This window comes from Triticum aestivum, chromosome 6D (genome assembly GCF_018294505.1).
Source record: "Triticum aestivum cultivar Chinese Spring chromosome 6D, IWGSC CS RefSeq v2.1, whole genome shotgun sequence".
In the NCBI taxonomy this organism is placed as follows: domain Eukaryota; kingdom Viridiplantae; phylum Streptophyta; class Magnoliopsida; order Poales; family Poaceae; genus Triticum; species Triticum aestivum.
Genome location: NC_057811.1, coordinates 103,257,583 through 103,274,898, shown reverse-complemented (window position 1 = coordinate 103,274,898; position 17,316 = coordinate 103,257,583). Strand labels below are relative to the sequence as shown.

The window sequence follows — 17,316 nt, the reverse complement described above, 5'->3', positions numbered from 1 at the left end:
CCCTGGTTCGGTTCATCTCGCGGCGAGAGGGGGGGAGAAGGCGGGCCCAGTGGCGAGGTTCACAGCCTCACAGGCCACGTGAAAATGGACAAAAATGGGAGTGGCCCTTATCTGAAACTTCAACACAAAATGGCCCCAATCTAAAAATAACCTTTTGCATGACGTTCGGGGCTAGGGCGTCATGCTAGATGTCGCTACCATGACGCCCTAGCCCGAGGCGTCATGCTCTCTAGCATGACGCCCGCGGCTAGGGCGTCATGCAAAAAAGGGCCATTTCATGAAATATTTTTAAATTGGGGTCATTTTATATTGAAGTTTCAGATAAGGGCAAGTTTTATTCATTTTCACACAGGCCACAGCCGCACAGCCCAACAGCAGGAAATTGTGATCTGCCAAGCGTGCTCTGCTTCGGTTTATTACTTCTTCCTTTTTTATGTCTCAAATAAACTTCTTTTGTATTTTCTCAAAAAAATATTAACTCTTTTTCAGTGCCCCTCAAAAAATATATTACTCCTTATTTTTTTATTTCCTGGTTTTCTTTTATTTGAATTTTTTTCATTTTACCGTGGTTTTGCTTTTCAGGTTCTCCCCTTTTCCTTCTCAGTGCTTTTCCTCTTTCCAAACGAGGTGTATTTTCAAATGCTTCCTACCGGTTCTGCCGACTTTAGCGCGTTAAACATTCATAAAAATCTTGGCGGGGTGTTGTTGGATGTGCTGGATCAAGTTCAGGTAACTAATCAGGAATCCCCGCAAAAAAAAAGTAACTAATCAGGAAATTCTTCGATACCTCGACTGTAGGCGCATGTTTGTTGTGCGTGATTTCACTGTGAATGTGCCAAATTCGCCAAAGAACCATCAGGACCATAGCCCCGCTGTTGTTCTGTCATCACATGCAGCGCCTGTAGGAGCCATTCCGGTCCTGATGGTGTGAAAATATTCTCTTCAGCCGGACTCCATTCTTGGAGCATCACTCGCCAAAGCTCACGGACGTGGGTGCAGCGAAACATGGGCATGGAAATCAACTCCGCATGAAGGCGCACTCCAGAAGTACATACAAAACTCTGATAATACACACATAAAAAAAATTGGAAACACACACATAATATAAGCAAACACACTATCTTAGAACGAGCTTGCAGACATGGACGTGAGTGTGTGGCTTGCTGGTGCACCCAAACTAGAAAAAGAAGGTAGTAATTGGAAAAAAATTAAAAAAAATCCTGAAAAAAAATCTGGAAACATACATGACCAAAAGTTGTATTCGTATAAATTTTTTTTTTGCAAAGGAATGCTTTCCACCATGCTCTAAACGAAAAAAAAACAAATTCGACACTATATATAAGTTGCTTTTTTTAGGGGAACTTGTTTGTTTATTCAGAGTTCACAGCTTCATTTGCGTCTAATTTCCGAGAACACACACTCCGGAGCCACACAGAACCAAGTTTAACATAACAAATTACAGCAACCTTCCCAAGCTAGAATATGTGCTCACCAGCAAAAAAAGAAGAAGCTAGAATATGTGCGACCTTATTCGCAGAGCGTCACACTCAAGCAACCCTAAACTCCTGGTGAAACCTAAGCAAACTCTTGATCTCTTCAACTAGTTGCCCGGTAGCTGAAAGGTCCTTCATTTCACTATATATAAGTTACTATTCATGAGGTTTTTGTCCTAGGAAAAAACGTTTGCCTGGAGTAGACGGGAGTTTATGTTGCGCTAAAAAAATTATACAGGTAAAAAAGTAGGTCGAGTTTGTTTTAGAAAACAGGATTATACTTTTTATGTAACCAATAAAAAAAATCATATCATTTGCACCAGTACCGGAGCGAACCATGGTGTTTCCCTTGCAGACACCAAAAACCAAGCACGCAGGCACAGACACACTGCACCAAAAATGCACACGCAAACACAAAGTCATTTGATTTGAAAAGTATACACAAAAACACCGAAAGTGCGCATAGAAACACCAAAACTACACACACACACATACACACACACACACACATGAAAGGTTCACATGCACTAAATAGAAGTACTCCTTCCGTTTCTTTTTAGTCCGCATATAAAATTTGGTCAAAGTCAAATTTTGTAAAGTTTGACTAACTTTATAGAAAAATATATTAACATCTCCTGTACTAAAGTTATATGTTATGAAAATTAATTTCATCATGCATCTAATATTATTGATTTCATAGTGTGGATGTTGATATCTTTTCCTGCAAACATAGTCAAATTTTACAAAGTTTGACTTTGACCAAATTTTATATACAAACTAAAAAGAAAGAGAGGGAGTACATATATATTGTCACGGGGGAGTACGGCTTGCGTAAAACAAACATTGAAACTTATCAATATGAGACTTTTTTTACCCAGTTTTGAGGATATCAACAGGAGAACCACAACGTCTATAACATCATATTAATTTTATAAGATTCATCATAAAAACATTTTCATACTGTATATTTTTTATGTCATGTATATTAATATATGTCTTTATATACATGGTCAAACTTAAAGAAGTTTGACTTAGGACAAACTTAAAACATCAAGTATTTTGGAATAGAGGAATACTAAGGGCCCGTTCGGAAGCTCTCCAGCTTCCCAACGGGGCCAGCTTCTCGATGGAGCGCTGCCAGCTTCCATGGGGAGACAGGAGCGTTCGGCAGCAGCGTCGTGGAGCTGCGCCAACCGCTGTGTTCGGGCCCACCAGGCTGGGCTTTGAACAGATAGGAAAACGGTTCGTTCATCACTTCGGGATGGCAGTGGGATGTAATATGAAGGAACTCCTACTTCTGAAAAACGAGAAGCTCGACTTCTGGCGCTCCACCGATTTGCACTACGCTCCACCGGCACTTCTGAAGCTGGCTCCACGGAGGAAAACGGTTCGGCCAGCTCCTCGCCCGTTTCCGGAGAAGCGCGGAGGCGGAGCACTTCCGAACAGGCCCTAAGTAGCATGGTTCAGATTTTGAAATTTTGTGTGTTTTCCTTTAGCATGGCCAGCCCTGCAAGTTCTGTATAGATCCGCTACTTTTTGAAAGTTTTATTTTATAAATCTAATTAAAAATGCTCGAATTCTCCTATTGGATGTTTGAAGTTTTCATTGGAGTTGAAGGATTCTTGATTTCTTCAGGAGGACCTTTTCAGTCACTTTGTTTCCTGTCCGTCAGAATGAAATCCAACGGTTCATGTCCCTTCTTCCTCCTCAAGTGTGCCATGTTCATATTCTTCCTCACGTAGCCGCTCCCCGACACAACCCTAATCACCGCTAGTGGCCGGTTGCTATCGCCGCCCCTCCGTCCCCTCGACCTTCCCTCGCCGCTGTGTTGGTTGCCGCCCTAGCCATCCCTCTAAACCCACCTGACTGTAGGAACCTTATTGTGTTGACCCTGCACCCCTCGCCCTTAAGTTTCTTCCTCGCCTCCACTTGGGACGCTGCCGCTCGCTGCATCGTCTCTGGCTTTAGTGAGGTCCTGGCTCGGCCTCGGCTTGGTCGACGCTCATCGATGTCGCTCCTCACGTCGTTCCCACCTTCGGCCTCGTGCAAAGCGACTGACGTGGGAAAAAAATTAGGCACCTAATGATTAGCAAAACCGAATTTCCTTTTTAATGATGTGAACGATGGTGATGATACTATCAACTACCAAGGTACCATCGTTTTGCGATCCAACATGTAGTTGGATGGTTACGTGGATAGTGGTAAACGTAGCCCACCAAAGTTCAAATCCTAGACTTGGTGTTCGCATTTTCTTGAATTTGTTTCAGCCTTTTTGGCGATGTGCGTTCAGTGGGAAGAAACGTTTTCCGTCGACTATGAAGGCGTCTGTCGTGACTTCGTCAATTCAAGATAATGTGCCGGCTCAATCACTTGAAGATGCTCATGGGGCACGATGCGCGAGGATGCATTCATAGAGGTGGGTGTATGTGTGCATGCATGAGTGTCTGTGTCTGTACTCTATACCCCGTTAACAAGAAAAAAGTACCATCGTTTATAAGAAACAAAACTATCAAGGTACCATCGCATATCGCACACTCGTTGGCTCGCACACAACGCTGCCCCGTTACCTACCTAGTAGCCACGGACGATGAGCTTCTGGCGCCCGACCGGCTCGCACGGCTCCCCACCTCGCCGGGGTCGACGCCACGATGACCACCCCGGAACCCTTCCCGCTCCGCCGCACTTCCCCGGTAGCCAGGCTCCCCAGATGTTCCCTGCGGCCGCCATCGCGAGACGTCTCGCCTCGTTCCAGACTGCTGCCACCTCCAACACGCGCCAACTACCAACCCAGAACACCGAAGCCTGCCACCCTCCTCACCATCACCGCTCCGCCGACGCCGCCAGCAGGTTCACCGTGCCGTGGCCGCCCACGTTTGCTCCGCCGCGTCCTAGCTTCCCATCCTGGGCCGTGCCCATGCGCCCCACCGCGATGGTCCCACGTGAGACTGGAACCCGTGGCCACTATTCCGGCGACACGGCAGGGGCGGGCGTCGGGAAGGCGGCGACTAATGCAGGCTGCCTGCGCATGGCGGCGAGCGTCGGGAGCACGGCGGCCGGCGGGGGGCGCAACTTCATCGTCTCGCCGCTGTCGCTCCACGCGGCGCTCGCGCTGGTGGCCGCTAGCGCGAAGGGCGAGACGCAGCGGGAGCTTCTGGATTTCCTGGTGGGGCCAGCTGGGTCGTCGCTCGCCGCGCTGCACGGCGACCCGGCGATCAGACTGGTGGGCATGCTCCGTGGTCTCGAGCAGACGTCCTTCGCCTGCGGCGTCTGGGTCGCCCGTGGGCGGGCACTCAGGCCGGAGTTCGTGGAGGTCGCCGGCGCTGTCTACGCCGCCGTCGCGGAATCAGTTGACTTCTGGTCAGAGGTAACGTGCTGTATACGACTACTTAACAGCTCGAAGCTATAGATATGATTATATTTTAATAAAATATTAGTATTAAATTTTATATCAAATGCGCAAAGCCTGTGTAGAAGAATTAAGTCAAAAGCCCAACCAAATACAGTATTAAGAAAGCAACAACCAAACTAGACACATATACTGTATGTAAAGATAGAAAAAGAAAAGACATTGCACCAAATGTCATAGCTAAGGATGCCTTAGATAACAAACATCAACATTAATTACCTTTGTTTGACCGCGAGAAAGCCCTCCAACAATGATGTCTCAAGGAAGGGAATGACATGTAAGCGTCGTCACCCTTAGGCCCAACCACCAAAATTTAGATCATGGGTTTTCACCCCTGAGAGCAAGTCCAAGCAAGGACTACATTGTGTAAAACATATACGGCTAGTGATGTGCATCTATGCTTTTCAAAAAGTCTTTTTGCATGAATCCCTAAGCATCACAATTACTTAACCATAATGGCAAATCAGACTAACCAACCATCTCTAATATGAGTTGATCAGTTCAGCCATATCCAAAGGATAACCCGTTCCGACCGATCACAGTTCACACACGACACGGCGATCTGATTCAACCTCCTCGAGCATGATTGTGTGTTCCGGCTGGCGCATGCCGTCGGGGATCTCGCATGGGACCCGGAGAGGAGCGCTGGTTGATGTTGATGGAGTCGAGGATCATGTACTCGTCCTCCACATGATCATCCCCTTCGAGAGTTGGAATGTACGCACACCACGAACTGGCAGTGCCTCCACGCCATCCTAGCCGGTGTTGTCTCCAACAGCCGTATGTCCATCTACGCCAGTTTGTAGTTGTTGATGCAATAGAGATCAAGGTAGTCGCTGAGTTTTAGAGCATTAACTGCAGTGGCATGACTTCTCTCATAATCCCATCAGTCAAGCATTTGTTATACTTTTTTTGGTGAAAAGCAAGCTTCTATTGTATGATTGCAACATACCTTCAAACTGCTTTTGTTCAAATTTTAGAATATTCAAATATATTTTGTCATACAATAGAACCTTAATTTCCTTTAATTAAATTCCTTGGTAAAAAATTGTTTAAACTAGAAATACGGTAATGTCATCTTTTTCTATGAGACGAGATATATGATTTTACTGGTTTATTCTGATTACTTTACTAGTACCTTGTAGTGTTTTATGTGTGCTTAAAGTGTATATGTATTAATACTTACTCATTGTTATGTCTACTTTTAGCTCTGAACATGAATATTTCTGATCTGTGTATGTAGTGTATGTCCATTTCATGTCTATATTCATGATAAATGAAGGTGGTGTATGTCTGCTTTTTGATCCGGGCCTAATCCATTACCATACCATGACCGAATTCACATAATCCGATATTTGAATCTGCAACCGTCTCGCTTTCAAAAGAAAAATATATTTGAATATTGGATTACCGTTGTTGCCGCTTTCTTACTGATGTCGGCTTGATCTTATCGATGACAACCGGAAAGTCTTCATGCACGTGTGTCCCTATGCCCTAAGTACCAGCGCCATGTAGCTGCAGCCATGTCCAACAACTTTCCAAATAAATTCACACTACCCGTCGCAGGTGAAGGTTAAAGGGTATGAACACCATCCCCACAGTTGACGTGCAAAAGGAAACCATGTCATCATGACACCGTTTTGCGTTTTTGTTATATCATTCAATGGAGTTATCTAATTTCTCGCTGAGGTTTCAATAAAGAAAATTGCGAGTTTTCATATAAGAAATCATCAAAACTCAAACTTGAATGGTACTGTGTAATTAAAGAATTCATGTTTTTTTTTGCATGTTATATAAATTCTGTCAAACAATTGATGTGTTCTTTTTAAACTAACAATTTTTAAACTAACAATTGATGTGTTGATTAAGCATATTTTTATATTTTCCTTGTACCTCAACTATATTCTTTTCTCAGCTATGTTAACCCGATGTGCTTTTGCACGTGCGCTGTTGAACCTTTTGGAACGCATGCCGATTAATCAAGAACACGTGCTGACTAACGTTTCTGAACGCTCTCTTGCAGCCGGAAAAGGCGAGGCAGCAGGTGAACACCTTCGTGAAACACGAAACCAAAGAGCTCATCGACGAGGTCCTCCCAGCCGGCTCCGTCGACTCGTCCACGGTGGTCGTTCTTGCCAACGCGCTCTACTTCAAAGGGACGTGGGCTCAGCCGTTCGACCCGTCGGCGACCTTCGCCGCGCCGTTCCATCTCCCCGACGGCACGACCGTGCACGCACCGTTCATGACGACAAGCCTGTTTCAGCAGCACGTCGCCGCCTTCCCCGGCTTCCAGGCCCTCAAGCTTCCCTACGGGAACGGCGGCGGCTTCCACGTCCACCAAGCCGCGTCATTCTACATGCTCCTCCTCGTCCCGGATCATAGCGCCGCCCTCGGGCTCGCCGGACTCTACGACAAGGCCGTCTCGACGCCGGACTTTATCAGGAGGCACACGCCGGCGGACCAGGTTCCGGTCGGGCGGTTCATGGTCCCGAAGTTCAAGTTCGAGTTCAAGTTCGAGGCGTCGCGGGAGATGCAGGAGCTCGGGGTGACCAGGGCTTTCGGAGGCGGCGACTTCTCCGGCATGGTGACCGGCGGAAATGGGTTGTTTATCTCCGGGGTGTACCACAGTGCCACCGTCGAGGTGGACGAGCTGGGCACCGTGGCCGCGGCCGCCACCGCCGTGTGCTTGTCGCAGTGCGCAAGCGCGCGGCCTCCCGTGGATTTCGTGGCGGACCGGCCGTTCCTGTTCGCCATTGTCGAGGAGAGGACCGGCGTGGCTCTCTTTCTTGGGCACGTGGTGAATCCTCTGGACGGGTGAATCATGTGGAATCCTTTCGCGCGGCTTGATACGTCCTGGCTTTTCATTGTACTTTGATGATTTGTCTTGTGTTATGTCAGCTGGAAGGTGGACCCGGACCCTACATGAAAGTTTCACTGGGGAGTAAATGAGTGAAATGTGGAGTAAAGTGTGAGAAATGATCAAATTATCCTGTTTGGGTGGAAAGAACTGGTATCTGTTCGTCAATAATTATTTCACGTTTTGTGAAATGTCAGTTCCAAATTTATGTAAGTGCATAGATGATTTCAGTGTACTTACATTTAATTAATTTGGCAAGGGCCTATGAATAATTGGCATCAAATAAGTAACAAAAAATGGAGAGAGGATTTCCTGCTCCTAAGCCCCATGGAGTCTGATTTTTTTTAATAAAAGAGATTTTTAAGTTCTAAAATTCTGAAAAAAATACAAATATACGTAGATTCTTGTAAACTTTCATGATGAAATATGTCCATGATGTATTTTTGCGTAGCTCATATCAAAACAAATTTCATCATGAAAAATTATAGAAATGTGGTATACATCTCTATGTAGGTGTGTATTGTTTTCAGATTTTTTGAAACCTCAAAATATGATGATATGTTGAAGTTCAAGTTACTTTGTACTATTGTTGTGGTATGGTGTGAAATATTTAAATTTTATAATTATTATTTTGCATATCATATTTTATTCCCTTACATTGAAAAATTGCAAATTACTTGGGTAATCTCACTAGTCACCACAATTCTTATTCATCACTCATCCCTCGAATCAAACACTACAATGGCTATTCCCAACCATGTTTCATCATTTAAACCAAACAAAATAGGGCAGTGATAGGTGCCGGCAGTCCGGCCGAACGGTTGGGCCGGACTAGCCCCAGCCGCCCGATCTAGCGACTACGAGTCGTTCGATCCCCGCTTTATCCCCACGTTGACTTCCCCTCTCCCTGTTCCTCTCCACAAAGCCCCGTCGTCTGGACATCCTCCCGGCCGCCGGCCTTCACCCCCTCACCTGAACCTCCTCTCTCCGCCGCCCCCGTGCTCCTGGATGCCGCACTTGCCACCGGTTGCCGCGCTCGCCGTCGTCTTCTCATGTTTCTCGCCGAGATCCACGCATGCAGCAAAAACTTCGCCCCGTGGGATGCAGCTTCCTCGTTGGTGATGGTCGCGGCTCCGGCAACGCCAGTCGCTGGTTGCAGCTCCGCGTCATGCTCGCTGCCATGCCGTGCTCGCCGCCGATGCTCGCAACAAAAAAAAGTTGTCAAAAAAACAGCTATATGTCGCCGCACCCTATTGAATCATTTTGAAAATCTGGTTCCAGCAAATTGAAGCTATGGTTGTAGCAAAAAATCGCTCGTACAGAAAAAACTCTGGTAGTAGCAAATGATATCTCCGGTAGTAGCAAAACTCTGAGACGGTTGCAGCAAAAGATAGCCATCACCGCCGTCGTCCAACACCGCCGTGGGTGGATGTAGCAAAAATTGGGTGCGGTTCCAGCAAAATCAAAACATGGATGTAGCAAAAAATGTCTTCGGTTCCAGCAAAATCAAAACATGGTTGTAGCAAAAAACTCGACCGAAAAACTACAGGAGATGTAGCATCTCGTGAAAGAATGAATGTAGCAGACGTCAACACCTGTGGTAACAAAAAGTGACAAAGGTTACATCAAAAACACAGTCACCGATCTCGTATGTCATGCAGATGGGATGTAACAAAAAATTAACAAACACCAATAGTAACAGAAAAACAGAACGATTGTAGCAAAATCGATCGCCGGTTCTTGCAAAAACACCATGGAAGCAGATTTCAGGCAGGGGTGGGTGGCAGCAAAAACATGGGCCGGTTCCAACAAACCAAACCATGGTTGTAGCGAAAACTCGGCGTCGACGAGGTCGATTGCAGCTCAACCATGGTGACTAGCGCATCCGGTTGCGCAGGCCATGGAGAGTGGCGCACCCAGCTGCGGGCGGCCCATGGCGAAGAGCGGGCATAGCTGCGCACTCCTCCCGGTTGCTGAATCTCATGGAGGAATTTCTCTCGCTGGAGAAAGAGAGAGATGGAGGGGATGGGAGTGACAGAGGAAGAGGATAAGGGAGGGAGGTGGAGAAGAGGATAAGACAGAAAAAAAAAATGAGAGGGTGGAAGCAGCGAGATGTGGGCTACGATCTGGTGGCATCGAGCGTTGCGCCTGCGACCGGCCGTACGTTTCGGCCGGTGCGCTGGCATAAAACATTTACCAACAAAATATGGATTAACCTCACCCACCCAACCAAAAAGGAATATCTCTAACCAGGTGGTTGGGGTTGCCCATAAGAGCAAGTCTAGCCGATCCGCTAAAATATCCCGTCCGCTATAATAATCGCCGATATAGCGGACGTGGACAAGTTTTTGCCCGGAACAGATCTAGTATAATCGGCCATTCACTAAATTCTTTTTGGGGGATCTTGCAAATTCTGACACGAGTCTGCCATATCTACGGTTTCCCTCCCTCTTTTTGTCGGTTCCCCTATTCCTCTTACTCTTTGGCATGAAGGAACTTTTAGCTCTCGCCCGTTTGGCCACCGCCGCTGCTGCCGCATCCCCTCGCTGTCACTTGTTTCCCCCGCTGCACCGTGCCGTCAAGTACTCTACCACCCCCCGCTCCACCTTCTCCACCAATGTTGGAGGACGGGGGTGCCCATTTTTTTCAGCGGGCGAGCGGCTGCCACCGGCGCCATGCATCCACCTTGGAGCTTGCCATGTGACCTTGTAGCGGGCTGATCCAGTTTGGTTCCGAGGCTGGTGAGCCTCTGAATCGCCCGAGGGGCAGCCGCGCGCGCCGGCGCCGCGGATTTGGGTTCATGGTGAAGAAGAGGTTGCTCGATTTGCTTCGGTCGGCGACGAAGAAGAAAGAGGCGGCTGACTTGATTCCGACTGGCATAATTGCTTCTGCTGAAGGTAAGCTAAAGGCAATTTGTTGTTTTAATCTTAGATGCGGCGAGATTTAAGAAAAATTATAGGCGCACATTCATTTTTTTAGATGGATGCTTGGAGTTCTTCGTCGTCGTCTTCGTTGGATGATTCCGACATAGATGAGATGATTTTGCACGACGATGTCGATCACCTAATGCGGAGCATCCTATGAACATCATCATGTCAAGAGTTCCATTGGTAAGAGACACGCCCAACTCCTACTTCAATCATACTAAGGTGAATTCAATCCTTAATGCGTGCCCTCTTGGTTCCCTCGAGGATGGTATACTACTTGACCATCTTACATGTGCCCATATAGGTTTGAGCCAATGGTGAACATGCCATGGAGGAGGTCATCCACAAGCGAGCGCCTACACCATCCATGAGAGAAGCCTCGAAACGGACAAGGACCCGTCAAGGAGAAGGCGAGGTTCCACATGCGTCGACGGGCGTCCACAAGAAGGCTGACAGCAAGCTTCAGGATACCCCGTGCGCACGGGCCCCTGGACCCCGTGCACACGGGACCCCCATGCCCACGGTACAAGCCCGTGCGCACGGGCTAACGCGTCAGGTCGCTTGACACCCCGTGCGTTAGCCCGTGCACACGGGCTCCACTTACCCCGTGCGCACGGGGCCTCCTGCGTGTGGCTGTTGGGCTTTGCCCTTGTATCCCCATTTCGTCCCTCCTTACCCCTTCATTGCCTAGTGAGGGAGTCCTGGATTAGGGGGTCCCTGGGCGTCCAGGCTATGTGACATGGGTCGGACTGGTGGGCCGTGAAGATACAATATAGAAGGCCTTCCCCCATGTCCGGATGGGACTCTCCTTTGCGTTGATGGCAAGCTTGGCGTTCGGATATGAAGATTCCTTTCTCTATAAACCGACTCTGTACAACCCTAGGCCCCTCCAGTGTCTATATAAACCGGAGGGTTTAGTCCGTAGAGGCAATCATAATCATACAGGCTAGACATCTAGGGTTTAGCCATTACGATCTCGAGGTAGATCAACTCTTGTAACCCCTATACTCATCAAAGTCAATCAAGCAGGAAGTAGGGTATTACCTCCATTAAGAAGGCCCGAACCTTGGTAAACATCGTGTCCCCTGCCTCCTGTTACCTTCGATCCTCAGACGCACAGTTCGGGACCCCCTACCCGAGATCGGCCGGTTTTGACACCGACATTGGTGCTTTCATTGAGAGTTCCACCGTGCCGTCGACAGAAGGTTCGATGGCTCGATCGATCATCTACAACGATGCCGTTTCAGGAGAGACTTTCCTCCCCGACCAAATTTTTATATTCGGTGGCTTCGCACTACGCGCCAACTCGATTGGCCACCTTGAGCAGATCGACAGCTACGCCCCAGGTCATCAGATCAGTTTTGGAAATCTAAACTATGTTGCTGATATCCGAGGAGACTTGATCTTCGAAGGGTTCACAGCCCCAACCACCGCTCTGGCCCTAGATCCAGAGCAGACTACCAGGTCCGAAGATGGGAGTTTAGAGCCTGCCGGACTATCTGGAATTATGGAGCTCACTACCGGAGATCCGGAGGGGACCGCGTCATCGGCGAAGCCGGACTCGCCCCCGAACTCCAGATCCGAACTCTCGAAGTCCGCGCCAAGGGAGCATGGCAAGGAAGCTTTCACCCCGGCCAGCCCAGCGGACTCTCACTTCCCCGTCCAAACCTCGCTCTTAAACGAGGCTCTAGACTTAATGAGATCCCTCGCTGTTACAGAGGAATCGCTCCCGAATTACGCCCAGCCCGGACTAGGGGCTGAGAGCGGGGAATTTCACGTCCCACCCACCACCCACTTCATAGCCACTGTCAAAGATTTAACCGACATGCTGGACTACGCCTCCGAAGACATCGACGGCATGGACGACGATGCCGGAGATGAACAAGGCCAAGACCCGCCGTTTACCAGACGTTGGACGGCCACCTCCACATATGACGTGTATATGGTGGACACACCCAAAGAGGATGACGACGATGGCAAGAAGGATCCGGTTGAGGACAAGCCTGCTGAAGCACCTCCAAAGCATCGGCGTCAGCGGCGCCGCTCAAAATCCCATCGCAAAAAAGACAGCAATACCGGCAACGGAGACAATAACACTCCAGAGAATGCCGAAGACCCCGAAGCCCCTGTCGAGCGAACATCCGAACATGATGATTGGGAGGATGGGCAACTTAACCCCGACGATCCAGTCGGGAACGAGGACTCGGAGGATAGTAACTACCTACCGATCTCCGAAGAGGATGTGAGCCTCGGCGACGAAGACTTCATCGTGCCAGAGGAACCCCTCGAACAAGAGCCCTTTAAGTGCCAGCTAATCACCACTGCGAGAAGCCTAAAAAAGAAGCAGCAGCAACTCCAAGCCGAACAGGATACACTCAATGACAAATGGACTAAAGTCCTGGCAGCTGAGGAATATGGCCTCGAACGCCCAACCAAGAGCTACCCGAAGCGCAAGCTGCTACCGCAATTTGACGACGAGGGCCTTGAGCCAATACCGCCAAAGTATAAACCCGCTGACGAACCTGGCCGACCACCACATGGACGGGACAGACCGGCTACTTACGCCGAACACCAGCCCGCGCCACCCCGCCGTTGAGGCAAGGAGGCAGCGGCCCCGAGCTATACCTATGACCTACGCAAGGACCTGGACAATAGAGCCGGTCAGACAAGATCAATCTATGGATCAAGGGGGCATGCTCCAACGCGAGAGGACGACCATCAGGCCTGGCGCGACAGGCACAACCTCACCCGAGCCGAAAACCGCATACGGACTTCATCCGAACTGCGCCGCGACATCGCCCGATATAGAGGCCCCGAACACGCCTTATGCTTCACCGATGAGGTGATGGAGCACCAGTTCCCAGAAGGGTTTAAACCCGTGAACATTGAATCATACGATGGTACGACAGATCCCGCAGTATAGATCAAAGATTTTCTTCTCCACATCCACATGGCCCGCGGTGATGATCTGCATGCCATCAAATACCTCCCGCTAAAATTAAAGGGACCAGCACGGCACTGGCTAAACAACCTCCCAGGAAACTCTATTGGTAGCTGGGAAGACTTGGATGATGCCTTTAGAGACAACTTCCAAGGTACCTATGTCCGGCCTCCAGACGCCGATGACCTTAGTCACATAGTCCAGCAACCCGGAAGCTATGGACCAGGTTCTTAATTAAAAAGAACCAAATTGTGGATTGTCTGGACGCCGAAGCCCTCGCGGCCTTTAAACACAGCGTCCGGGACGAATGGCTGCTACCTCTTGAGCATGCGTTGGTTTTCCCTTGAAGAGGCAAGGGTGATGCAGCAAAGTAGCGTAAGTATTTCCCTCAGTTTTTGAGAACCAAGGTATCAATCCAGTAGGAGACTACACGCAAGTCGCCTAGTACCTGCACAAACAATCAAGAACCTTGCAACCAACGCGATAAAGGGGTTGTCATCCCTTCACGGCCACTTGCAAAAGTGAGATCTGATAAAGATAATAAGATAAATATTTTTGGTATTTTTGTTGTATAGATTGAAAAGTAAAGATTGCAAAATAAACGGCGACAGAAATAGCTAGTTGACGGGAAACTAATATGATGTAAAGTAGACCTGGGGGCCATAGGTTTCACTAGTGGCTTCTCTCAAGATAGCATGTATTATGGTGGGTGAACAAATTACTGCCGAGCAATCGATAGAAAAGCGCATAGTTATGAGAATATCTAGGCATGATCATGAACATAGGCATCACGTCCGTGACAAGTAGACCGAAACTATTCTACATCTACTACTATTACTCCACACATCGACCGCTATCCAGCATGCATCTAGAGTATTAAGTTCATAAGAACAGAGTAACGCATTAGGCAAGATGACATGATGTAGAGAGAAAAATTCAAGCAATATGATATAAACCCCATCTTTTTATCCTCGATGGCAACAATACAATACGTGCCTTGCTGCCCTTGCTGTCACTTGGAAAGGACACCGCAAGATTGAACCCAAAGCTAAGCACTTCTCTGATTGCAAGAAAGATCAATCTAGTAGGCCAAACCAAACTGATAATTCGAAGAGACTTGCAAAGATATTAAATCATGCATATAAGAATTCAGAGAAGAATCAAATATTGTTCATAGATAATCTTGATACAAAACTCAGAATTCATCGGATCTCGACAAACACACCGCAAAAAGAATTACATCGAATAGATCTCCAAGAAGATCGAGGAGAACTTTGTATTGAGATCCAAAGAGAGAGAAGAAGCCATCTAGCTAATAACTATGGACCCGAAGGTCTGTGGTAAACTACTCACACATCATTGGAGAGGCTATGGTGTTGATGTAGAAGCCCTCCGTGATCGAATCCCCCTCCGGCGGAGCGCCGGAAAAGGCCCCAAGATGGGATCTCACGGGTACAGAAGGTTGCGGCGGTGGAAAAGGTGTTTCGTGGCTCTCCCCGATGTTTTCAGGGTGTAAGAGTATATATAGGCGAAAGAAGTAGGTCGGTGGAGCTGCAAGGGGCCCACGAGGGTGGGGGCGTGCCTACCCCCCTAGGCGCGCCCTCCTACCTCGTGGCTTCCTTGACCTCCACTCCAAGTCTCCTGGATTGCGTTTGTTCCAAAAAAGATCCTCGCGAAGGTTTCATTCCGTTTGGATTCCGTTTGATATTCCTTTTTTGCGCAACACTAAAATAGGCCAAAAAAACAGCAATTTGCACTGGGCCTTCGGTTAATAGGTTAGTCCCAAAATAATTTAAAAAGGTATATTAAAGCCCATTAAACATCCAAAACAGATAATATATTAGCATGGAACAATCAAAAATTATAGATACGTTGGAGACGTATCAAGCATCCCCAAGCTTAATTCCTGCTCGTCCTCGAGTAGGTAAATGATAAAAACAGAATTTTTGATGTGGAATGCTACTTAACATAATTTTCAATGTAATTTTCTTTATTGTGGCATGAATGTTCGATCCGAAAGATTCAAGACAAAAGTTTAATATTGACATAAAAATAATAATACTTCAAGCATACTAACTAAGCAATTATGTCTTCCCAAAATAACATGGCCAGAGAAAGCTTATCCCTACAAAATCATATAGTTTGGCTATGCTTCATTTTCGTCACACAAAAATGCTCTCATCATGCACAACCCCGATGACAAGCCAAGCAATTGTTTCATACTTTAGTAATTTCAAACTTTTTCAACTTTCACGCAATACATGAGCGTGAGCCATGGACATAGCACTATGGGTGGAATAGAATATAATGATGGGGTTGTGTGGAGAAGACAAAAAGGGGGAAAGTCCCACATTGGCGCGGCTAATCAACGGGCTATGGAGATGCCCATCAATTGATGTCAATGCGAGGAGTAGGGATTGCCATGCAACAGATGCACTAAAGCTATAAATGTATGAAAGCTCAACAAAAGAAACTAAGTGCGTGTGCATCTAACTTGCTTGCTCACGAAGACCTAGGGCATTTAAGGAAGCCCATTGTTGGAATATACAAGCCAAGTTCTATAATGAAAAATTCCCACTAGTATATGAAAGTGACAATATAAGAGACTCTCTATCATGAAGATCATGGTGCTACTTTGAAGCACAAGTGTGGAAAAAGGATAGTAGCATTGTCCCTTTTTTCTTCTTTTTTTCTTTTTTTTCGAGACAATGCTCTATTAATGATGATCATCACACTTCTATTTTTTTACAACTCAAAGATTACAACTCGATACTGAAGGAAATATGCCCTAGAGGCAATAATAAAGTTGTTATTTATATTTCCTTATATCATGATAAATGTTTATTATTCATGCTAGAATTGTATTAACCGGAAACTTAGTACATGTGTGAATATATAGACAAACTAAGTGTCACTAGTATGCCTCTACTTGACTAGCTCGTTGAATCAAAGATGGTTAAGTTTCCTAGCCATAGACATGAGTTGTCATTTGATTAACGGGATCACATCATTAAAGAATGATGTGATTGACTTGACCCATTCTGTTAGCTTAGCATTTGATTGTTTAGTATATTGCTATTGCTTTCTTCATGACTTATACATGTTCCTATGACTATGAGATTATGCAACTCCCGAATACCGGAGGAACACTTTGTGTGCTACGAAATGTCACAACGTAACTGGGTGATTATAAAGGTGCTCTACAGGTGTCTCCGAAGGTACTTGTTGGGTTGGCATAGATCGAGATTAGGATTTGTCACTCCGATTGCCGGAGAGGTATCTCTGGGCCCTCTCGGTAATGCACATCACTATAAGCCTTGCAAGCAATGCAACTAATGAGTTAGTTGCGGGATGATGTATTACGGAACGAGTAAAGAGACTTGCCGGTAATGAGATTGAACTAGGTATTGAGATACCGACGATCGAATCTCGGGCAAGTAACATACCGATGACAAAGGGAACAACGTAATGTTGTTATGCAGTTTGACCGATAAAGATCTTCGTAGAATATGTAGGAGCCAATATGAGCATCCAGGTTCCGCTATTGGTTATTGACCGGAGACGAGTCTCGGTCATGTCTACATAGTTCTCGAACCCGTAGGGTCCGAACGCTTAACATTCGGTGACGATCGGTAATATGATTTTATGTGTTTTGATGTACCGAAGGTAGTTCGGAGTCCCGGATATGATCA

At 47.1% G+C, this 17,316-nt stretch overlaps 1 protein-coding gene across 1 annotated transcript; it reads left to right on the top strand.

The window, feature by feature from the left end:
* Positions 1-4,043: 4,043 nt before the first annotated feature.
* LOC123141231 (putative serpin-Z12) lies at positions 4,044-8,006 on the top strand. Its single transcript, XM_044560428.1, has 2 exons — positions 4,044-4,857; positions 6,923-8,006. Exons 1-2 carry the CDS (start codon positions 4,081-4,083, stop codon positions 7,715-7,717), a joined length of 1,572 nt encoding a protein of 523 aa, XP_044416363.1. The 5' UTR covers positions 4,044-4,080; the 3' UTR covers positions 7,718-8,006.
* The last annotated feature ends 9,310 nt before the right edge of the window (positions 8,007-17,316 follow it).